This window comes from Manihot esculenta, chromosome 4, assembly GCF_001659605.2.
Source record: "Manihot esculenta cultivar AM560-2 chromosome 4, M.esculenta_v8, whole genome shotgun sequence".
In the NCBI taxonomy this organism is placed as follows: domain Eukaryota; kingdom Viridiplantae; phylum Streptophyta; class Magnoliopsida; order Malpighiales; family Euphorbiaceae; genus Manihot; species Manihot esculenta.
Window position 1 is genome coordinate 32727579 of NC_035164.2, and position 26031 is coordinate 32753609.

Consider the following 26031-nt stretch of genomic DNA (forward strand, 5'->3'; position numbering starts at 1 on the left):
ATAGCTCTAATTGGATGGTGTGAGAGTTAATAAGGCTGAAGAATCTGGTTCGTGGAGGCTGAGATTATAAGGTGGGATCTGGAGTTTTCTACATCAGTAGTTGCTGAAAAATCTGTCCCAAAGGGGATTAGTCCAGGGGCATTTATACTCCAGTCATGCTAAGGCATTCTGATAGTCGTCCTTTCGGATTGGACAGTGACGTGTCGTGGAAGGTATGTTAGGTGGTTCATTAATGGCCGGTAGTCGACTAATAAATGCTGAGCCGCTTGACCCATACTTTATCCATCACATGTATCATTTCTATCAATCCTACAGCACGTGTAATTATGACTCTAGTGAGACCAGAGCGCTTTAAAGAGGTTGGTCTACTTGCTCCGAACACTAGTAAAGTTGGCTTACTCGCTCCGGGTATAGATAAGATCAGAGATATAAGAAGTTTGACCTGTATATTACACAAGTCGGACTTCCTAATGTTTGATCAGATCGGATGATCTAATGCGCTAGACTCTCCTATTTCTCTTGTACAGATTTCCCGATTTTAATATCACACTTATAAATACATTTTAATAACTTTCTATTGTTTTACTGTATCAATACTTTGTTCTATGTAAACCTTCCTATAAACATTTACTTCAACAGACTTAATGAAAAATATGTTACGGTTATTAGAAATTAATGAAAAATTATATAAAGTACCCAGCAGAGCAAAGATGTCTTGTCGATCCATTATCTCCTTGGCGAGCTTACTTCCTTCAAGAACTTCAATTATCTGTATGACATATACATAACACATATAAATAACAGTAAACTTGCTAAACTTTGTTACCTAATTTTTGGTAAATTAAAGTTTAGTTATTTGTTTTTTTAGAAAAAGTAAAATTTAGATGAAAATGAAACAATTTTTAAAATTAAGAAAAAACAATCGAATAAAAATAACTTCAAAACCTCTGAAGCATTATAAATTATAGCATATACAAAATTAGAGCTAAAATATAAATAAAACAAATTAAGGGCTAAAAAATAAAATAACGATATCTTACCAGCCACGTGTACAAGCTCTTAATTACCTGTTTTATTTTTGGTCTAAAGGATGAAAGTTTATATACGGAAGCAGCAGCACAGTAAACCATTCTCATCATTTCTTCTTTATTATACTCTTTCAAATTGGGATCAACAATACTTCTACAGTCATTATCGTTCAAAACTCGTCCAATTCTACTTTTAGCCTGAATGTTTATGAGTTAAAGTATTTGTTAATAACTTCTTTTTAGCACAATCTATAGTTAAATCAATATATGAATTAGTGTCTTACCCATTCAATAATTGTAGTATTGTTTTGTGTAGGCTTTCTTCCAGAAATCAATTCTAGAAGTATAACACCAAAAGCATAAACATCCAATGCATATGAAACTTTTTGTTTATCACCAAATTCTGTATCTGCATAACTACAGTAAAAAGGTTAAAAGTTTTTCCAACACAAGTGAGAAAATGTTTACTAAATATATAAACCAAAAATTAGTATTTTCTTTATGATTATTTTATTTTATATTTTCATTTAACTTTTCAAAATCTGTAAAAAAAATATTCAAAATAAACTATAACAGTGACAATTAAATTTGACTATTAAATTAATAATGAATAGATACAATATAAATAAATTCTTAAAATAAACCTATTTATTAATTATGAATTCAAAACATATGAACATGAATTTTATATAATTTTTCATCAAGAATTCACAATTTTTGAATTTACGTACACTTTTTTCCATAAATATATCTATATATATCTTACACATTAGTTCCCCTGAATATACTGGTGATGTGGCCAACATTACCACTGTCCGGCAAAAAATTTGAAAGTGAAAAATCTGCAACCTGAATCAAGGATTTATGTAAATTAGCGGTTTTTTTAAAATAAAATTTATTATAAGGGAATACAATAAATTTAGATAATTTTTATCCATAATTACAGAACTTTGAATGTCTCGTTTCTAGCATTTAATTTTAAATTTATTTCAATAAAATTATTCTATTTTAATTTTATTTTAGAATAAAGCACTCAAACATATTATAATAAGTCGCTGAGGTGCCAACCCCATCTATTTTCTTCGTCCTTTTAATTTTTTTTGTTTAATTAATTGATAATTATTTTAAATTAAAAAAATTAATAAATGATTTATTAAAAAGATTATTTTATTTTAATAAATTTATTATTAAATCATATAAAATTATATGATATATTTATTATTTAATTTAATTTAATTATTTACATTTAAATTCCGAATTCAAAAAATAAAATAAAATAAGAGTTTAAAAAATTATAACTAATTATAATTAGTTATAATTATAAATAATACTAAATAATTATAAATAATACTAAATTTTATAAATAATACTAAATTTTTGTGAATTAATTTTTTTTTTTAATGCAAACAATACATTATAAGGCTAAAGATGACAATGGTTACAAAAGTTGGGACAACTCTAAGAAACTGTACAGAAACCAGCCCGAAGGCAATAAATTTCGTAAAGAAAGTTTAGCAGCTAAATCCGCAAAACGATTAACTACACGAGACACACGAAAAAACTTGAAATGCAAAAATTTAGAACAAAAATAAAGAATAGTCAATACGGTAGAACTAATGTCCTAAGGAAGAGAGGGATGATTACCACTAAGAGCTGCATAAAGAATAGAATCTAAAAATAAAGAATAGCCAATATGGTAGAACTAATGTTCTAAGGAAGAGAGGGATGATTACCACTAAGAGCTGTATGAAGAATAGAAGAATTTGTCTCACACTTAATAGCCCGATAACCTACATCCAATGCCCATAAAACACCCTCCAGAACAGCTTGAGCTTCACCAGCACCAACAGACGAACATTAGAGTTTTTTTAGCAAAGCCAAAAAGAACAGTGCCCATACTGTCAGATGCAATAACAGCTATAGCAGCAAAAAAAAAAACTGATTGTACTAAGCTACATCGCAATTAAGTTTAACAACACTAGAAAGGGAAGGGTGCCAGGCCAAATTTGGGGGCACTCTCGAGAAGGCAGCCGACGAAGAGGAATGATCAGAAAAAATGCTACTAAGCTAAAATTGATGAAGATCATAAGAAATCTGGCGAGAAATAGCGTGAGAATTAGGCTGCAACCTGTTGAAAATATAATTATTCCTTGCTTTCCATATATGCCATAATGTGATAATAACCACCGTCAGGAGATAAGGGCCAGAAGCATGTAAAAACAAAGAGTTCAACAAATCCGCCCACCACTGAACAAAAGTAGAAAACCCAGCAGTAGAAGGCTGATAGCCAGATAGGCTGAGAAACTAAACTACTCCAGAAAAATTACAAAAGAAAAATAAATGTTCAATGGTCTTAAAAGGGGAATGACACACTGGGCAAAGAGAGGAAGGCACTGAAAGTTAATGGAGCAAAAATTGGCAAATACAAGTAAAGCCTCATAAAAACCAAACCAAAGAAAGATACGTAACTTAGGGTGGCCTGAGTAGTCTAAATACTTTTCCATATATGGCTAGACAAATGCAAAAAGCGACCAGAAGGATAAGCACGGTTCATCAGGAGACGATAACTTGACCGAACTGTGTACTGCCAATTGGACGTAAAATGCCAAACCCAGGAATCAACTATACCAAGTGGAGCAACCGGAATGGCCAAGATAATAGGGACAAGAGGAGCATCAAAGAGCAGATGTACCAGTCATTGAGGCCAAGTTAAAGAATGATGATCGATTAAGTCAGCCACCTTGGTGATGTTAGGAGAGCAAAAAGTAGGCTGTGGAGCAAAAAATTAGGATGCCAAATGTAATACCCGGCTAGACCCTGGCATCAAAATTCCTACCTTCCGGCGAAATCTCTATTGGAATCCAAAATTCTCGAATGTCGGAGCCTTCTAGAAGGGGTAAAATAAAGATTTTCTAAAATGTTTTTATTTGTTTTTATGGTTTTAATGAAGAAAAAAATTGAGTTTTGAAAGAAAACACCATGGAGGAAAGTCTAGGTTTGGCCGCCGAACCTCATGTTTGGCCACCGAACATTGGGCACTTGCGGAAGCACCTTTGGGCCCCGAAGGTGGTATGGCCAGCCACCTATAAAAGGCCCATTGTCCAAAAATGGGCGAGTTTTCTCTCTCTATTTTCGGGTATAGGTGAGATTTCGCCCTCCCATGGTTGATTTTGTGTTTTCCTTCAAATCCTTCAAGTTTTTTATGAGTTTTCATCTTGTTTTGAAGATTTTTGAGCTAAGATCAAGGTTTTAGAGGCTTGGAGACCTCGGAGCTAATTTCCTCCACATCTCCGAGTTTGGATCACATCTCCTCTCGATCTTCAAGAGGTAAGTGTAGATCTCTCTCCTTTCATGTTTTAAGTAAGTTTTAAGAAGGGGTTAAGGGTTTTGATGCACGTTTAGAGTAGATCTAAAATGTTAGGGTTTATGTGAGTTTGTTGCTAAATGTATGCTTATATGTCGTTTGTTGGGGTTTTAGGCTAGTTTTATGCCCCTATATGCATGAATAAGTGTTATTGCATGTTTTAGAATAGTTGAATGCATGTTGTTAGGTTTTGGGTGGCTGAATGAGAGAGGCAGAATCGGGTTCTGCCATTATGGAGAACCCAGGTTTGGCTGCCGAAGCAATGTTCGGTCGCCGAACCTACTTGTGGAGGCAGTTTGGCCGCCTAAACTCGCCTCCGAAAGTTTGGACTTTCGGCTCTGGAGGGGAGTTTTAGCCGCCGAAAGTGCCTAACTTTCGGCTCTGGATGGGAGTTTCGACCGCCGAACTTGCCGCCGAAAGTGCCTGACTTTCGGCTCTGGAGGGACTTTCGGCCGCCGAAGGTGCATGGCTTTCGGATCTGGAGGGGGTTTCGGCCGCCGAAGGTGCCGTCGAAAGTTCCCTGTCTAGCCTTCCTTTACCTGTTTTCAATGCATGTTTTATGATGTTTTTGGGGGTTTTTGGGGAGTTGTTTAGAGTCATGTTAGAGTATGTTTGGTCCCTCATTTGAGTCCACCTGTGTAGGTTCGGACCCGAGGAACCGAGGTGATCAACAGTGAGTTAGCTGCTTCAGAGTTAGTCCAGCGTCAGCCAGAGGTGAGTAGAACATAACTCTTTTATATTTTTAAAGCAATCAAACTTTTGAGCATGTTCATGCATCATGAGATGTAATAGGTTGTTTGCATTAGAATTCACGAATATGATGCATTGCATTATTCATTGTTGGTGTGGATGGACAATAGGACGACCCATTAGCCCTTTAGATATTATGTTATGTAACAGAAGTCCTGAGGAGCCCCACCGAGAGCCGGGCACAGAGCTTATGTATGTAACAGAAGTCCTAAGGAGCTCCACCGAGGGCCGGGCACAGAGTAGAGGGATTTTTGGGTCAGTCCATCTGTGATGTGAATTGTTTGTGATGTGACGCATTTCATGAAAGCATATGTTTTATTTAATTATTTTTATTGTTCTGCTCACTGGGCTTTGTAGCTCACCCCTTTCCCCTAACTCCCAGGCTTGTAGGTTCAGGATAGACCAGGAAGTCGGCAAGGGTAATGATTATGTTGATGTAATAGTTTAGTAGTGGACATGTAATGTAATGTATTGTGGATTAGTGTTGTGCTTGGCCCTAATGTCAGTGTAATCCCTTTTTGTACATGATCTTATGTAAATGTTTTAAAGATGTTATATGTTGAACCAAGCTTGATGTATGATATGTGAACCTAACTAGAGTATTTGATGAGGACTCTAATATGGAGTTTTATGTTTGTAGGATATGATGTATGTACAGGTCAAGCTTGGTAAATGAAAAGTTTAAAATTTTTATGAAAATGTATGATCATGTATGGGATTTTATCAAGTACAAGATGCATAGTAGGCTTGCTACGGGTTCCGGCGACCTTAAGTCGATCTGAATCCTAGCGTCGGTAGCGGTCCAGTTTCCGGATCGTTACATCAAAGGAATCCAAGGATCAGACCAGAAAGAAGTGGCAAACCATCACCAATATTCAAGCGAGTACCAAGGCGAAGAACACCACGACCTGCAAGAAAGCTTTGCCACATCCAAGAACTTCCTTGCTTAGGAGACATATGCCAGAAGGATGAGTGAGGAAAATAAATACCCTTGAGTAGATGGGCCCATAAACTATCCTGGTTATGAAGCAATCGCCAACACTGTTTTGCCAAACAGGCAAGATTAAAGTTTTCAAAATCCCTGAAGCCAAGTCCATCAGTGAACTTTGAAGTACAAGACCATTGCCAACTAATCCAATGCATTTTATGGCTGTGGACATCATTTCCCCACCAAAAGTTAGAAAGCAAACTGTTTAGTTTGGACACTTGTTTAGGAAACAAGAAAATGGACATTGAGTAGGAAGGAATAAAAGATAACACAGATTGAATCATAGCAGCACGGCCAGCCTGAGAGAGCAGTTTATATTTTCAAGATTGATTTTTCAATCGAACCTTATCCAGAACAAATGAGAGAACTTGTTGACGAGATCGACATAGGAGAACTGGAAAGCCCAAATATTGACAAGACGAAGAAATCTCTCACTTTCCAAACTACCGTAAAATAACACCTTTGATATTGGGAGGCGTATGTTTACTAAAGCAAAGATGGGATATCTGATAGTTAATAGCTTGTCCTGTTGCTAAGGTATAAAACTGGAGAATACCAAAAAGTGTACTTGTTTCTTGTCGAGAAGCACAAGTAAATAATAAAGTATCATCAGCAAAAAGAACATCAAGGCTCGAAGGATCAGAACAAGCTACCTTAATATATACCCTTGATAAACCCATTAGCATGCACTTAAGATAATAAGAGAGCAACTTTGATACAAACGGAAACAAATAAGAAGATAACGGATCCTCCTATCTAATACTACGGGAAAGCTGAAATGGAGCAGTAGAAATACCATTAACCAAAACTAAAAAACTAACTGTAGTAACACACTGCATGATCATTTGAACCGAATGGGAAGCAAAACCCATCTGAGTGAGGACTTTCCGGAAAAAAATTCAATCCACTTGATCATAGGCCTTATACATGTCCAATTTCAAAGCCAAGGAGTGAAGTTTGCTGGTCGACGTGCGAAGATGGTGGAAAACCTCATGTGCAATTAAAATATTATCCTGAATTGTCCGGAATGGAACAAAAGCAGCCTGCTTTGGTGGGATTAACGTAGAAATCCACGATTTCAGTCGATTAACCATTGTCTTAAAAATGACCTTGTAAGCAAAATTACAAAGGCTGATAGGTTGAAACTGATGAACGCTAATTGGGCTATGACACTTTGGGATAAGGATAATATTAGTTATGTTCATCTCATAAAAGTGTCAAACTGCCAAACATAACGAAGGCCTGATAAAAAATACCAGAGAAGCCATCCAGCCGGGGGCCTTGTCACCTCCTAATTGAAAAATAGCCTGTTGAATCTCCACATTAGTTACAGGTCTTAGTAAGGTCTTATTAATAGCCGACGTAACCAAAGTAGGTACAACGGCGGGAACATGATCACAATGCAGCAAAGAATCAACAGTAAAAACTCTACAGAAGTAATTACGAACAAAAGGCCTAAGAACGAAATCTTGATCAAGCCAGCAACCTGACTCATCTTGAAGTCAGATAATGTGGTTGTACTGACGATGGTGGAGTATAGAGACATGAAAAAATGTGGTATTGTGATCCTCTTCTTTGAGCCATTGAATGTGGGAACGTTGATGCCAATGTCATTCCTCACTTTACAGCAGAGAGTGAAGCTGAGATAATAAAGACGCTTCAATATGAGTATTGGAACTAGCAAAAGGCTAATTGTACAACACCTACAGCTGCCTTTGTAAATTATGTGCCTGATTAATCGCATTTTGAAAAACATTATGATGCCAGGAACTTAAGCAAGATTTACAAGATTGTAGGCGAGGCATCAACAAAAACATGGTTGAACCATGAGAGATAGTGTTCCAAGCCTGCTGAATTACTTAAGAACATTGAAGGTGTAATAGCCACTTACTTTCAAAAAATATCTTAGAATTTAGGTCAAAGTTTAAATGCTACTGTAATACCCAGCTAAACTCTAGCGTCGGAATTTCCACTTTCTGATGAAATCTCTATCGGAATCTGGAATATCGAAACTAAAATCTTTAGAAGGGTAAAATAGGATTTTCATAAAATGAATTTGAAATTTTTAAAATCGTATTTAAAAAAGAGAGAAAGAGAGAGTTTTAGAGGAATCTCAAGATTCAGCCATTGAACCTTCAAGTTTGGCCGCCGAAGGTGGCTCCTCCAGCCACCTATAAAGGGCCTTTAGCCCGGAAATGTGAGAATTTCCATTTTTGGGCAGAGGTAAGTTCATGCACTATCCTTGCCGTTTTTACCAAAATTCCTTCTAATCCCTCAAAGAATTCATGAGTTTCTACTGTTGTTTTGAAGATTGAGCTGTGTTTCGAAATCCTAGCTTTTGGGACCCCTAGAGCTCATCTGTCCATCTCCTAAACTCTCCCCTTGTTTGCTGTCACCTTCGTGTTTTTCAAGAGGTAAGTTTGATCCTTACTTTTCTTCTATTTTATGAAAGTTTCAGCAAGCTTTATAGGTGTTTAAGGGGATTATTGATGCATGCAAGTTAGTTATTTTTTAGTTGAAAGGTTTGAGCTTAGGGTTGATAATGGATGTTTTCTCTTGGGTTATTGATGATGCAAGATGAGGATTATGCTAGCTCTAGATGTCCCTTATGCGTGTTGAGTGTGTACGGTTGATTTTTAGGCTATTGCATCTGTGTTTGGGAGTAATTGGTGGCTGCATGTTTAGGGCAGAATCAGGTTCTGCCTTGCTAGAGAACCCAGGTTCGACCGCCGAACTTGCTTGTGGAGGCAGTCATTTGGCTGCCTAAACTACCCCCGAAGGTTTTGACTTTCGGATCTGTGAGGGACCTTCGGCCGCCAAACCTGCCGCTGAAAGTCCCCTACCCAGCCTTTTTCAACTCATTTCTTATGTGTTTCTTATATATTTATAGGGGTTTCTTGGGGGGTTGTTTTAAGTATTGTAAAAGTTATGTTTGGTCCCTCATTTAAGTCCGTCTGTGTAGGATTGGACTTGGGAGACTGTAGAGGCTTGCAGTAAGATAACTGTTTCAGTACTAGACGAGCGTCAGCCAGAGGTGAGTAGAACTAAACTTATCTATTATTTTAAAGAAATCAAACTTTTTAAGCATGCTCATGCATCACGAATGTCATGTATATGTAACTAGGTTATTTTGCATTAGAATTCACGAATATGATATATTGCATAATTTATTGTTATTGTGGATGGATGTTGGATGACCCACTAGCCCTCGAGTATGTTATGATATATTGTGATGGATACAGAAGTCTAGGTCGAGGCCCATTATACCTCCTTGGCAATATTTAAAAGAAAGTCCAAGTCGAGACCCATTCTACGCTCCTATCACTATTGATATATTATATTATATTATGTTTAATAGAAATTCATAAGGAGCACCCATCGTGGGCCGGACACTATTGAAATCTGTAAAGGGTTACTGGTGACAAGTCCATCTTTATGTGAATTGTTTATGTTGTGATGCATTTCATACGATCATATGTTTTATTGAACTGTTTTTATGTTCTTCTCTCTAGTCTTTTGTAGCTTATTCCCTTTTCTCCAACCCCAGATTTGTAGAATCAAAGTTAGATCAAGAAGTCGGCTGAGTTGCTGGTATAGTCTACAGTAATAGTATAGTTATGGACATGTATTAATTTGTGGATTAGAATTGTGCTTTGCCCTGGTATTTTCTTGTAATCCCTGCTTCATGATCCTTATATGTAAAAGTTTTAAGTATGAGTTTATGTTTGAACCAAGCTTGAGACATGTTATGTTGACCATACTGGAGCATTTGATGAGGGCTCTAGTATGGATTTTATGATTTCAGTTATGATGCATGTAATACCTGGCTAAATTCCGGCATCGAAATTCTAATCTTTCGACGGAATCCCCATTGGAATCCGGAATCTCGAAGCTGGAATCTCTTTAGAAGGGTAAAATAAGGTTTTCATAAAATGAATTTGAAAATTTTTATGGTTGTGTTAAAAAGAAAGAAAAGAGTTTTGAAGGAAATTTTCAGGTTTGGCCGCTGAACTTTCAAGGTTCGGCCCCAAATGTGGTTTCTCCAGCCACCTATAAGAGGCTTTCTACCCGAAAATGAGAGAGCTCTTTCTCCATTTTCGGGTAGAAGTAAATCCATGCTCTTCCCTTGATGATTCTTGTTGAGATTTCATCTTTTTCTCACAAGATTCATGAGTTTTCCATTGTTTTTGAAGATTTGAGTTCAAATCTAAAGTTTTAAACCTTGGAGACCTCCGGAGATCGTTTTCCCTCATTCTCAAGTTGGGTTGCTGTCACCTTTATGTCTCCAAGAGGAAAGTTTAAATCTTTTCTTTTCTTCCATTTTCTGAAAGTTTTAAAGAGGTTTATGGGTTGTTGATGCATGTTTGTTTATTCTAAAAGTTTTAGGGTTTGAGATTAGTTTTGATGTAGGATGTTTTCTTTTGTGTCGTTGTTGTTGCATGTTGGGGATTAGGCTAGATCTAGATGTCCCCTATGCATGTTGAGGGTGTGCTCTTGTTTCTGAGTTCTTGCTTATGTGAATCGAAGCTTTTGGTGGCTGAGAGCTTAGAGCATAATTGAGTTCTGTCTTGCTAGAGAACCCAGGTTCGGCTGCCGAAGGAAGGTTCGACAGTCGAACCTGCAGGTAGAGGCAGCCTTTTGGCTGCCTAAATTACCCTCGAAAGTGTGGACTTTTGGATTTGTGAAAGGGTTTAGGCTGCCGAACCTGCCCTTGAAAGTTGCTGACTTTTGGATTTGTGAAGGGCTTTAGGCCGCCGAACCTGTCCCTGAAAGTCACTGACTTTCCAATCTATGAGGGACCTTCGACCGCCGAAAGTCCCCTGCACAGACTTCCCCTGCTTACTTTATATGCATGTTTTGGTATGTTTTAGGGGGTTCTTGGAGAGTTGTTTAGAGTCTTGTAAAAGTTATGTTTGGTCCCTCATTTGAGTCTATCTGTGTAGGATCGGACTTGGGAGACCGTAGAGGTCTGCAATGAGATAGCTACGTCAGTGTTAGGTGAGCGTTGGCCACAGTTGAGTAGAACTGAACTGACCTATTATTTTTTAAACAAATCAAACTTTTTAAGCATGCTCATGCATCACGAATGCCATGTATATGTATTAGATTGTTTGTATTAGAATTCACGAATGTGATACATTGCATAATTTACTGTTATTGTGGATGGATGTTGGATGACACACTAGCCCTCGAGTATGATATGTTATGATGTATACGGATGTTAGTGTATTTGCCCTAGGCCATTATCATGGACCTATTTGTATGTCATGTTGGTTATTAATAAAAGAGGTTTTTATTATTATCATTATTATTTGTTTGCATGTTACATAATAATGATTATCATCCCTGGTTACTTATTATTATGTTGATAATAATAAAAATATAACTAGTATGATTATTGATTGATAATCATGAGATGATTATGTATATGCTGATATAATCAATAATCATAGATACTTGTTAGAGAACAAAGTATTGGATAGACCCGCACTGAGATCACTACATGGGTTATTGTCATAAGTGAATCTCAAAATAGTTATGTCTTAATCCTTTGACTTGAGATTGTCATAGTTTCTAACATAAGGACTGTTATGTTTTGACATAACCAAATGTTGTCTATAATCGGACAATCATAAAGGTTATGATTGAGCATAATAGAAATTATGTAGAGGAAAGTGAACAATCAATATATGATTTGTCCATCTTTTTGAGAGAGATATCTTCTAGGCCCCTCGATAAGTGAGACTGAGAAATGCATGACCGTGCTCAAATGAATTGATAGTGTGATCAATATCATTTGAATTTATCAGTCTACTTAGAGATTAATAAATCATAAGTTTGAACATTATAAGTTTGACATTAACCATGACTTATGTTCAAACTAGATATCGTGTGACAAAGGGATTAATACATGTTCTATTTATTAGGCTTTATCGGACTATTGATCCTCATATTAGTTGGGTAGTCATAATGTCTTGGTAGATGCCACTTATGACTTATGGGCCTTGTTGGACTAGGCCTATTGCCAATTAATGTGAGCCTATTAGGTCACACACAAGAACGTTGTTGATGTGTTATATTAATGGGCTAAAAACCCATTAGTATAATTAATAATAATAAAGTGTTATTATTATTAATATTAATTAATAATGATAAAATGTTATTATTATTAATTATTTATTATTATAAGATAATAATATCTGCAGTTTATCTGTAACTGTTACAGATAAAAGACTCTATCACATAAAGATATTTGAGTATCTATGAGATTATGATAGTGGATTCTGAATACAACTCTTTTAGGAAAAGAGTTGTACAATTCTTTTAGGAAAAGAATTGTGGGAAAACAAAAAGACTGAAACATATAAATACTCCTTCTACGAATTGTGGAGGGTTGTTGGTTATTTTTAGAAAATTCAGTCTAACCTGCAGATTGTGAAGCACATAATCTATCCATCCTTGAGAGAGCTAGCACTCTAGAAGGATAGAAGACGTTCGTGTGGATACCATTAAGGGTGTTCGTTTGAAAAGGCAGCACCATCAGTCCGACATTGTATCTTCTTGATGAGATTAATAGGTTAGTCTCATATCCATCTTTTGAATTAAACGAAGCACTCAGATTCTGGGAAAGGAAATCAATAGAGATTTTAATTTTCCGCTGCGCAATTGGGTTGCAATAATCTCAAGATTTCCCAACAACGGAAGTCCAGGTCGAGGCCCATTTTACGCCCCTGGCACTATGAATTTATGTTATGTTATGTTTAAGAGGAAGTCCTAAGGAGCACCCGTCGTGGGCCGGGCACTATTGGAATTTGTAGAGGGTTACTGGTGACAAATCCATCTTGATGTGAATTGTTTGTAATGTGACGCATTTCATACGATTATATGCTTATTGAACTGTTTTTATGTTATGCTCACTAGGCTCTTGTAACTTATCCCTTTCCCCTAACCCTAGGTTTGTAGAATTAGAGCGACCTCGGGAAAAGTCAACATAGTGCTGGTATAGTCTAATGTAATAGTGTAAATGTGGACATATATTATTCTATGGTTTTAGAATTGTGCTTTGCCCTAGTGTTTGTCTTGTAAATCCTTGTTTCCATGATCTTTTATGTATAAGTTAAGTATAAGTTATGTTTGAATCAAACTTGAGACATGTATGTTGACCATACTGGAGCATTTGATGAGGGCTCTAGTATGGGTTTTATGATTTTCAGTTTATGATACATGCATAGGTTGAGCCTTGATTCATGAAATATTTAAGTTTTTGTTATATCGCGTGATCATGTATGGAATTTTATCAGGTATGGCAGGAAGCATGGTAGGCTTGCTATGGGCTCCCGCGACCTTAAGTCGATTTGAACCCTAGCGCCGGTAGCGGTCCGAATCCTGGGTCGTTACAATGCATGCACAAGTCGAGTCTTGGTTCATGTAATGACTATATTTTTGTTAATTCGTGTGATCATATATGGGATTATATAAGATGTAACAAGATATATAGTAGGCTTGTTACGGATTCCGACGACTTTAAGTCGATCTAAACCCTAGCGCTGGTAGCGGTCCGATTCCCAAATCGTTACAACTACTAATTAAAGAATATATATTATATAATACCTTCGCATTAAAATCATTATCAAGAAGAATATTATCTGCTTTCATATCTCGATGTATAATTTTACCTGAAAAAAAATGTACATATAATAAGAGTTTAAAAAAATTTAATCAACAATATATGTATGGTTGAACAATTATTTATAGCATAGAAAGGAGTAAAATTACTCACGGTCTTGATGTAAATATAGCAACCCATTTGCAGATTCCAAGGCAATTTTCATTCTGGTTGGCCAGTCCAGAGTCTTGTTCTTTTCATCTGTTAAAGACATAATATATCATACTAAAAAATAAGATTATATTTATGATTTGAGTAAAAGGACTCACCGTGTAAATGATATGTCAATGTCTTATTAGGAACAAACTCTAAAACAAGCACTCTATCGGATCCCTCCCTGCAAAGCCCAATCATCTTAACAATGTTTGGATGATTCACACAGGTAAGGAACTCACTCTCCTCCAATTTATTTTCCAGCTTTATTATTTTAAGTTTCTTTATAGCAACTTCTTCACCATCTAAGGTTGCCTTGAAGACTTGTCCAAAACCACCCTCCCCAAGGAGATAGTGTCGGGAGAAACACCCAGTTGCATTTGCTAGTTCTATATAACCATATTCCTTCAACTGGTTAGGTGGCAGTGCAGGTAACTTGGATATATCATCTGAAAAAAATTACAACTAGCCACAATTAGTTAGGGGGAGAAAAACGGAGTACACAGACACCTTCAATATTGAAAGAAAGAAGCATCAGTTTTACGATGGAAGCATATACAACTCAAGAGGCTCTGCGTTCTATTACTTTAGATTGATTAATTACAGAGAGCCGGTGAATAATACCTGTGTCGTTTTGGCAGCCATCTGACTCAGAAGTGGTCTTGCAGCAGCCCATCAAAAGTTGCAGAGTCCCTACAGTTTTCCCCATTGTGACAATATGCTGGGCGGAGTGGGTTATGCTTTTACGTATATTTTAATAGAGTGAGGAAGAGGAAAAGTGGGTGGAGGGCGCCAATGTGGACTTTTCTCTAAAACATACGGCGGAGAAATATTTATCTGAATCCATCCGGTCGATGTACCCCTAAATTATATATAAATTGATCACTCTATAAAAAAATAAATAAAATCTATTTTAATATTTATTGAATATATACTGTATTAAGTTTACTTAAAAATTTTTTATATAATATATAAATAATATATTAAATAAAAAATATTTATATAAATTCAATTTATTATGAACTAAAATATGAACAAAAATAAATAAAATTCACTTCAATATCTTTTAAATTCGTAATAAACTAAATTTATTTAAAAATTTTCCTATTTAGCAATACTCATAAATAATAAATAAGTTTATTTATAATAAATTTATTAATAAAAAAATAATTACAACCCCTAATTATTTTTTAAAATTTTCTTAAAATCACTTACACTATCAACCGATCACAATTTAGTATCATCATTCACAATTTGATCTTACAACAAGTTACTCTGATTTGAAAGATTATTTTCCTTCTACAATTAAGGACTATATAATATTTAAATTAAATTTTTTAACTGTAATTTCTTCCTAATTCAACTTAAAACTTTCTAAACAACATTTTAACAGTAATAGTTTTCCTATTTATTTTTCATTATTAATTTTATTTAATTTGAAATTTCAACAACCTCCAACTTCAAGTTAATCTACAAAATTAACATTCACAAAATTTTTGCAAAATTCAATTGTTTTTGAGATAGCTCCATACACTTTTTATTATTAATATTATCTCTCCCTTCTACACACAATCTTCCAATAAAAATGCTTTTTTGTAATTTTTTCACAATAGCACTTCGGCTAACTATTATAACCCCATTTTGGATAAAAAAAACTATAATCTTATTTTCATAGACTAATTTCACTTGATTTATTTCTGTTTTAATTACATTGAATTGTTCTTTTTTAGACCAAATATAGAAAGGACAATTTATTAATCTTGTAATTGATCATTTATATTTTTTTATTATCATTCATATTTATTATATCATATTCATAATCATCAATTGTAATTACAGCAGTCCCTTCTTTCCATAATTTTTCTTGAGTTTTTTAAACTCTACAAAAATCTTATTTCACCTCCTCATGGATATATTGAATGTGACTATCTCATGATAATATAAACATTATTTATTTGTAAACTTCGCTTTTAGTTCAGCTTCACAAAAGGTCTCTAAGGTATTTTATATTAGGTCACAAGGCGGGTATTTGCCAGAACACATGGCGAATGTTAATCCTGCTAAATAAGATATTTTATACCACGGCTACAAGACGGGTATCTTCCAGACCCATAAATCGAGTGTTAGTCCCGCTAATTAAGACAACTTATTCCTAGGCCATAAGACGAATATCCGCCAGGTCACGCAACCGGGTGTTAGTCCCGTCTCACAAAAAGATTATAAGGCATTTTATGTCAGGTCATAAGGCGGGTATTAGCCATGTAAGGAAATTCAAATATTACTGCAATCCAAAATTACGCAGCAGAAAAAAAAATTGTTGTTTTTCCCTTCAGGATGCGAGTGTTTCGTTTAATTCAAAAGGAAGGAGAAGAGATTAACCTTTTACACTTGACAAAAAGATACTGTTCTGGATGATGGTGCTGCTTCTGAAATGAACACCCTCAATGGTATCTTCAAGAACGTTTCTATTTGGAGTGCTAGCTCTCTCAATGGATGGATTAGGTATGTACTCCCCAGTCTGCAACCCAGAAAATAATCACTCAAAAAATCTTTTTCTCGCAATTCAAAAAATGTCTTTTATTCATTTTTTCAGTTTTTTCATTTTCCCACACTTCTTTTAGTAAAAGAGTTGTGTTCATAACCAACTATTATAATATCGCAGATACTCGTATATTTATGTGATATCCTCTATATTATGTTCAATCATAACCTTTATGATTATTCGATTAAAGACAATGTTTGATTATATCAAAATATAACAGTTCTTATGTTGAAAACTATGACAATCTTAAGTAAAATGATTAAAATATAACTATTTTGAGATTTACTTATAACAATAACTCATGTATTGATCTCAGTGTGGGTAGGAGTGAGCATTCAGTCGGTTCGGTTTAAAATCGAATCAAACTGAATAAATCAAAATTAAAATCTTAGTATTTATAAAAATCGAACCGAACCGATTTTGATCAGAAACTGAATCGAACTGAACCGATCTGATTCGGTCCGATTTGGTTCGGTTTGATCGGTTTCGATTTTTAATAATTTTTTTATTTTTTACACTTTATTTTTAATATTTTAAAATTTAATTAAAATATTTTAATCTTAATATGATTTAATTTTTCTATATTATTGAAAATAACATATTATTATCACTAAATCGGTTCGGTTTGGTTTTTTTCGATTTTTTTCTGATCAAAACAGAACCGAACAGAAATAATCGAAATTTTTGAAATTAAAAACCGAACAGAGCCTAAATAAATAAAAAATTGAATCGAATTTTCAAATTAATTCGGTTTGATCGATTTTTTCGGTTTGAACCGAATACTGCTCACCCCTAAATGTGGATCCATCCAATATTTTGTTCTCTAACAAGTATCTATGATTATTGATTTATATCAACATATACATAACCATCTCATGATTATCAATCAATAATTATACTAGTCATATTTTATTATTATCATCGTAATAATAAATAACCAGGGATGTTAATCATTATTATGTAACATACAAACAAATAATAATGATAATAAAATCTCTTTTATTAATAAACAAAATGACACATAAAAAGGTTCAAGACAATAGCCTAGAGCAAATACACTAACAAGGCAGGCCACACAATCCGGTGTTAGTCCCATTTTATAAAAATTTTCTAACGTAATTTATGCCTATGGGTATAAGTCAGGCCACACGACCGGGTGTTAATCCCATTTCGAAAAAAAAAGTCTCTAAGGCATTTCATGTTTAGGCCACATGGCGGGCAACCATCATCAGACCTATACTTGTGTTAGTCTAGCTAAATAAGGCATTTTTATGTTAGGCCACAAGGCGGGTATCCACAAAAAGATTCTAAGGTAATTTATGCCTAGGCCACAAGGAGATATCTGTCAGGCCACGCAATCGAGTGTTAGTTCTGTTTCACAAAAAGTTTCTAACGCAATTTATACCTAGGCCACAAGGCGGGTATTAGTCGAACCACGCAATTGGGTGTTAGTCCCCTTTCACAAAAAGTTTCTAAGGCAATTTATGCTCAGGCCACAAGGCGAGTATTAGCCAGGCCATGCGATTGGGTGTTAGTCCCATTTCGCAAAAAAGTCTTTAAGGCATTTTATAGCAAGCTACAAGGCGAGAATTCACCAAGCACACAACCGGGTATCAGTCCCGATTAATAAAAATTGCAAAGGCATTTCACGTCCAGGCCACAAGGCGAGTATTCGCCAAGCTCATGACCAGGTGTTAGTCCTGATTAATAAAATCTTTAAGTCGTTATCATGACCGAGTGTTAAGTTTGGTTTCTTATTTTTACAAGTTATTTATTTCATAACCACGTGGCGAGTATCCGCCAGGCGAGTCACAAAACTGGGGTAAGTCTCATTAAAAAAGTTTAAGTTATTTTATGTCAAAAAGCAAAGGCTGCCAGGTGCTTGATTGGATGTTCAGGCAAATAGCAATTACCTTAAAGCAAGGAAGTGTAGTCTTTTCTAAAGTGCAAATATCAGTTTTATACGATGGCTTTGCTAGCAAATTTTGATTGCAGCTCAAGAAACAAGGCAATCGTCATTTATGGGCAGGAGCAGACAAAGCAATGTGAGTGTGGAAGGCCAATTTAAACAAGCCACGTGCCCCAAATTGTAAAGACAAATGTCATATTTGAATCCAAAGAAACAAAGACCAATGGGAGGACTTTTGAATAGCACAACAATCATCCAAAGTAGGCCATGAGCTGGCACTAGAAGACAGAATCATGTGGCAAGAGTCTGATTAGATGATACTCAGTCCCATTGACAGAAAAGAAGATCCGGACATCGTAGATTTTAGTTCTTCTTCAAGACTCGGTCTCTCAACTACAAAGCGATACTCCATATAAAGTTACCGTTAGCGGATATAATCCAGTAGATCCCAATTATACCTATAATCGGGAGATCTCCTATGCATTGATCAGTATCTGTCGAATTTTCAGGAGATGCGATAACTAACTCCATTTTCTTACGGTTTAAAAGCTAATGATCACAGAGATTAAGGTACGTAAATCTTACATAACTACTCTTGAGTTCAAAGCATTATATTACACTCATCCTTATCTTCAGTTTATTGATTTGAGCGTTAGAGTGACTACCATAGGCGTCAACCACCTCACATTTTTTTCTTGCAGAATGACCAATTGCAACACAGATCTATTTCTACTACATCATTTGATTCCATTATCGGGATATCTATTGCATTATCTCTGTTCAATTGGATTAGAAACTGGTCTTTCATTTTCTCTTAAAAAGAAAAATTTTCTTTTTCTATTATATAAAATAGCTGACAACTCACAAGATGTTGTTGAGGCTGCTGCCAATAAGAGCATAATTATTTTTTTCACTCTTGATAGTGGACAAAACACCCATCGATGGTCAATGAGGCTGATTTGAGCAACCTAAATAATGAGTAGATGCTTCAATACATAAAAAGGATACAGGCCACTCTCGAGCAGTATAAAGCTCGGGAAGAGACCTCGTTTATGGCTCCCAAGGATAAGGGAGGAATCTTCCATCGACACTCCAAGGACTCTAACAAAGGTAATTCAAATGCAGTCCAAGGGGAAGGCAAAGCTGGAGGAAGAGGAGTCGTTGGACGAGGCTCTAAAGGATGTTGACTGGAAGCTGATACGAGCCGTGCAAAGGTACTAGAAGGAGTAGGAGGAGGATTATGAGTTGAATGATGTCTCGCCCTTGTTAGAATAAATCTTGGCAGAAACATTTCCTGTCAAGCTCAAACTTTTAAATTTGGACAAATACGATAGAACAACAGATCTTAGGAGTCACCTAGTGATCTTAGGATGACAATGCAATTTCAAAATGTCAATAATTTTATATTGTGTCGAGTGTTTCCGTCAAAACTCACAGGTTTGGCTCAAAAATATTAATGATATCTGAATCCTAATTCAATTCAGAACTTTATTCAATTCGTTATATTATTTAAATTTAGGTTTATCACTTATATATTTTTTAAAAAACTCTCATTTAATTTGTGGAAGATATGTAAAGAAGATGGTAAATTTTCAAGGAGATTTATCTCATAGTTTCATGTAAAAATATTATAAATGAAAAAATTAAATTATAAAATAGCATGTGAGGTATTGATAAAAAGAAAATCTAAAATTAAAGTTGATTAAAAAAAAGTAACTAATAAATTCTAAAATTAAAGTTGATTAAAAAAACGTAACTAATAAATTTGTCAGAATCCGACAATGGTCTTATATATTATTATTATTATTGTTATTATTATATTATCATAAATCCAAAGATCGTCACATAATTAAAAGACAGGACAGCTTTTATTAAGGTATTTCCGCCATTTGTGACTTATTGGTAATTTTGCTCACTTTGTTTAGCTTTTCTTCCAAGTTGTGGAGCGTAATATATATATATATATATATATATTACGCTAGAAAAGCTAAACAAGTTTTGCTCACTTTGTTTAGCTTTTCTTCCAAGTTGTGGAGCGTAAAATATATAAGAAAAGCTAAACAAAGTGAGCAAAACTACCAATAAATCACAAATGGTGAGAATATCAAGCTGTCCTATCTTTTAATTATGTGATCATCTTTCAATCAGCTGAATTTATGATAATATAATATATATAAATCACAAATGGCGAGAATACCAAATTGTTCTGTCTTTTAATTATGTGACCATCTTTCAATCAGCTGAATTTATGATAATATATATATATATATATTAGTTTGCATCGAATCTTTGTTTCGACATATATTATAAAATTTTAATATTTGAATGGATATAATAATTAAATTTTATGTTAAAAATTTATTATTATGAAATTAAATTTTATATAATTTGTGTTCCTTAAAATTTTCTTATAATGTTTCCATACATTTAGTCTTGTAATATAATTATATTTACTGATAAAGTATAGTAAAATATTTTTTTCTAAGTCCAATATAATATTAAACAGATTTTTTTAAAAAAACTAAAAAAAAAAACAAATTAATATTTCTTCTTTCATATTAATCATGAATCCAGCTAAGGGATAAGGATGATGATCACAAGAAAACAGGATTAAACATGATTCTTTTAATTGCAATCGACAAAATACTGAATAGTTTATTATGGCAAGTAGCTCTCGGTCTCAGTCTATATATATATATATATATAGGAGAGTTTTATTGTCTTTATATATATCTTTTATTTATTTATTTAATACTTATTGTTATAAAAATGTGGCCAATGAGCTTTTAGTCTTTTTCTATATATACATATAATAGGACAGCTTTTAGTCTTTTTCTATATGTCCTCTTTAGTCTCACAATCAGCTCCACAATTTCAGAATTCACAGTGGATAAGATTTCTCCTGGCTTCACCAAAATATATTTTGATTGGCAGTTAATTCAACGAAAAATTATGAAGTATTACAGCTATTGCTCGAAATGCAGTTGATATTAGAGCTACAAGTGTTGTTTCAGAGTTGTTGATCCTTTAATTTTAGAGGGTTATTTTGGAGTTATTGACACTTTAATTTTCGAGACTTTAATTTATAGAAAAATTATTTTTTTTCAGCCACGCGAGATTTATAAAATATTATTTTAGAGGAAGACTTTCTTAATGTAATACAGACTTTGCAGGAAAAAACTCTTATCAATTTAAAGTATTCATGTCAATAAAAGTAAAAAAATAACAGCTCGTTCTTTAATTATCACATGCTTGTCGCTGCTTATTAAAATAGAACAATTTTAAACTCAGTCTAGTAGACTGAGATTCCTCATGTGATCATACCAACAAAAAAAAAATAACAATAAACAACTTTTCCGACAAAAAAAAAAAAGAGCAAATTGCCCATCTGGAGCTGTTATCACCTAGAAATTAATTAGAACACATGACCAATTCTAAAGACGTTCCTCCACCATATACAACTCCACATAAGTGACTCCACCACTTCAAAGAACCTTCCTCAAAATCCGACAATGGTCTTATATTATTATTATATTACCATTAATCCAGCTGATTAAAAGATGGTCACATATTTAAAAGACAGGACAGCTTTTATTATAGTATTCCCGCCATTTGTGGTAGTTACTAGGGCAGCTGTATCTTGCGCACTTCGTTTAGATTTTCTCCCAAGTTGTGGAGTGTAATATATATAAATATTTCCATTGAATCTTGTTTCGGCATATTTTATAAAATTTTAATATTTGAGTGAATAATAATGATTAAAGTTTATATTAAAAATCTATTACTATGAAATTGGATTTTATATAATTTATTTTTTAAAATCTCTCTTATAATGTTTTGATATATTTATAGTTTTGTAATATAATTATATTTACTCATAAAATAAAGTAAAGTATTTTTTTTTCAAGACCAATATAATATCAAACAGATTTTTAAAAAAAAAATATATTTAACAAAAAAGCAAATTAATATTTCTTCTTTTCGTATTAATCATGAATCCAGCCAAGGGAAGGATGATGATCACAAGAAAACAGGATTTTATTTGGTAAAAATAAAGGATTTTTTTTAATTGCAATCAACAAAATACTGAATAGTTTATTATGGCAAGTAGCTCTCAGTCTTAGCCTCTCTCTATATATATAAACAGGAGAGCTTTATTGTCTTTATATATATCTTTTTTTTATTTTTATTTTTTAATCATTATTATTATAAAAATGTGGCCAATGAGCTTTTGGTCTTTGTCTATATATACATATAATGGGACAGCTTTTTGTCCTCTTTATATATTTCTTTTTATTTTTAAATTATTTATTGCTATGAAAATATTAAATAGTTTATGGTTGCCAATGAGCTTATTGTCCATAGTCTGCATATTATAATTGTCCATTGAATTTTTTTTTTTTATTTAACTTGAGACTTCTTAAAATTTAATTTAACATATTTATTATCTAAAACTTACGAGTATAAATAAATTTTTATTTTAATAAATATAAAATTTTACTATCATTTGTTAAACGAGTTATAATTAAATGTGCCACACATATCATAGCTCCAAGTAATTAATACATAGCACTATAATATATATTGCATTTTTCATCAATCGCATCTTATAAAATTGGTTCGAAACATTTAATCAAATTTTATTATTGAGTTTTTATTTGAATAAATTTTAGTTTTAAGATATATTCAGTAAATTCAATCTCTCACATCATTTGTGATATAGCAATAATTAAAAATGAAATCAGTCAATTTAATTTAATTAAAGAAATTTAAATGAATCAAGGTAACATATAACTTTTCTCTCTAAATTTTATATTCTTTTATGGAGTTTTTATTTGATTGAATTTTAGTTTTGAGATATTTTCAGTAAATTAAATGATACATCATTTGCATGTAGAAATAATTAAAAATAAAATTCACATATTTATTTATAATTTTACACATATAAAAGAATAATAGAAAATTAAATTATTTAATTTGTAATAAAATAATTATTAATATATGATGTTACTCAGAATAAAAAATATGACTTGACCGGAATGGAGTTAAGCTGAGGTAATGTGATTGGCTAGATTTATAAGAGAGAGATAATGAGGTGGTTGGCATTCACGATAGCCACTCTGATACTCGAGTCAATAAACTGAAGAATAAGATGAGAATAAGGAATTGTTTAGAATTTAGAGAGGATCAGTATTAGAGAATATCATACTTTAGTCTATGAGATTGTTTTCCTATTATACCGTAAGAAAATTGAGATAAATATAGTATTTCCTAATAATTCAACGATGACATAGCCGACTTGTTGGTAATGGATATTCTCCGGCTAATTGGCCGGGAACCCTATGATCGCAGGCGTAAAAGGGGCTCTGCTGGATTATAGCTCTTTAACGGTAACTTCATTACGAAGACTCACCATGACATTGAGATGGCAAGTATGTCCGATCTGAGGCTGACCTGTCTTGAGGCCGACTCTTTTACTCTTGGTTTTGGGCTCAATGGCCATCCGAGTCTTCACGAGGAGCCGAACATCTGTGTATTTATGAGGATCCGGGCATCCGAGTCTTCCTTTCTAAGGGTGGGATCGCGTATCAGCTTATCAAACCCTTGCCACGTGGCCCTGTATTATGGTGATAACTCACGGCTTACTTTGAAAATTTTTCATGTAGTATCAGAAGTCCCATCGCTGGTTTTTGATTCTTTAGATTTGAAGATGACAATTGTCTTCGTGATCTGGGGCACGTGGTATCTTTAGATTGGCTCTCTATACTCGCACCGGTTTGCTTGCTTCTGCCCATAAATGACAATTGCCTTATGACTATGATAATTAAAAATAATGAATTGACCTTAACACCCAGTCATGTCTTGAGAATCTCTGTAATACCCGGCTAGACTCCAGTATCAGAATTCCTATCGTCCGGTGGAATCTCGGATGTCGGAAACCTCTGGAAGGGTAAAACCATGTTTTTATAAAATGTTTTAATGTATTTTATGTTTTTAAGTATAAAAGAAAATGAATTTTTGCATGAAAATAACCTTGGAGGAAAACCCAGGTTCGGCCGCCGAAGCTCAAGTTCGGCCGCCGAACATGCATGCGCTTCGGGAGTGCTTTAGGCCCCCGAAGGCATAAGTGAGGGGAGTCAAGTTTCGGCCGCCGAACTTCACTTTCGGCCGCCGAACTTGCATGTGTTATGGAGGCACGTTTGGCCCCCGAATGTGGCCTGGCCAGCCACCTATAAAGGGGTCCCTTAGCCGAAACGGGCGAGCTTTTCTTCCCATTTTCGGCCAAGGTGAGTTCTTCGCTGTCTCTCACTGATTTTGAGCTCCTTCCTTCAAATCCTCCATGTTTTTTCATGAGTTTTTAACTTGTTTTGAAGATTTTTGAGCATAGAGCAAGTTTTGGAGCTTGAAAACCCAAGAGGTGAAATCTCTCCCATCTCCAAGTCTAGATCGCCTCTCTCTCGATCTTCAAGAGGTAAGAGCCGATCTTAAGCTCATTGTATGTTTTAAACAAGTTTTAAGTTGTTTCATGGGGTAGAAATGCATGTTTAGGATAGTTGAACTTTAATAGGGTTTATGTGTATATTTGGATAATGTATATTGGAGATGCATGTTTGATGTATTGTAGTTGGGGTTTAGGATAGTTTGAGACCCCTAGGTGTTGATGTATGAGTGTATGCATGTTTTGGTTGAGTATGATGCATGATTTGAAAGGTTGGGAGGCTTAGAGAGCATGAGGAGCCGAGTTTCTGCCCTTTTGGCAGAAACCAGGTTCTGCAGCCGAAGGGATTTTCAGCCGCCGAACCTGCCTGTGAGGCAAGCCTTTCGGCTGCCGAAGCCTGCCCCCGAAAATGGACTTTCGTCTCTGGAGGGCACTTTCGGCCGCCGAAGGTGCCGCCGAACCTGCCTGACTTTCGGCTCTGGAGGGACTTTTGGCCGCCGAACCTGCCGCCGAAAGTGCCCTGTTCAGCCTTCTTTTGCATGTTTTCTATGGATGTTTTGAGGTGTTTTAGGGGGTTTTTGGGGAGTGTTTTTAGAGTCATGTTCATGATGTTTGGTCCCTCATTTGAGTCCACCTGTGTAGGTTCGGACCCGAGGAACCGAGGACCCCAGCAGTGATAGCTGCATCAGTGTTTTGTCAGAGCTAGCCAGAGGTGAGTAGAATAAACCTTTACGATTTAAAGCAAATAAAAATAAAAATGCTATTTTTGAGCATGTTCATGCATCATGAATACCATGTGATATTATTGTAATACCCGGCTAGAGTCCGGCACCGGAATTCCTGTTGTCTGGTGGAATCCGGGGTGCTGGGATTGATTCTTGTTTTCTACGTGTTATGAGGTGTTTTCTGGCTTACAGTTTTATAGTTTTGAGTTGAAATGAACCAAGGCAGAGGAGCCAAGTTCGGCCGCCGAAAGTGCCCAATGTTCGGCTTCCGAAGTCAGGTTCGGCCCCCGAATGTTGCATGGTTTTGCATGCGATTCGGCAGCCGAAGCTGAGTTGCTTAGCCAGCAGTTTTGTATTCCTTAGTCAGCTTTTTTGGACAGGTGTTATCACCAGATCATGTCCAGAAGTTGGCCACGTCTCCTATGCTTTATTTGCTAAGTTTGAGCAGCTCATGTAGGAGTGTGCTC

At 34.7% G+C, this 26031-nt stretch overlaps 1 protein-coding gene across 1 annotated transcript in view; it reads right to left on the minus strand.

The window, feature by feature from the left end:
- Positions 1–14746, minus strand: part of LOC110612681 (proline-rich receptor-like protein kinase PERK3) — a 24695-nt gene extending 9949 nt beyond the window's left edge. Inside the window, exons 1-7 of the mRNA XM_043955775.1 lie at positions 14574–14746; positions 14066–14398; positions 13911–13997; positions 13742–13806; positions 1795–1877; positions 1068–1445; positions 697–769 (exon numbers count right to left, since the gene is read on the minus strand). Coding sequence (XP_043811710.1) covers positions 1301–1445; positions 1795–1877; positions 13742–13806; positions 13911–13997; positions 14066–14398; positions 14574–14658 — 798 coding nt within the window. The 5' untranslated portion in view covers positions 14659–14746 and the 3' untranslated portion in view covers positions 697–769; positions 1068–1300. The remainder of the gene's footprint in view (positions 1–696; positions 770–1067; positions 1446–1794; positions 1878–13741; positions 13807–13910; positions 13998–14065; positions 14399–14573) is intronic.
- Positions 14747–26031: the final 11285 nt, after the last annotated feature.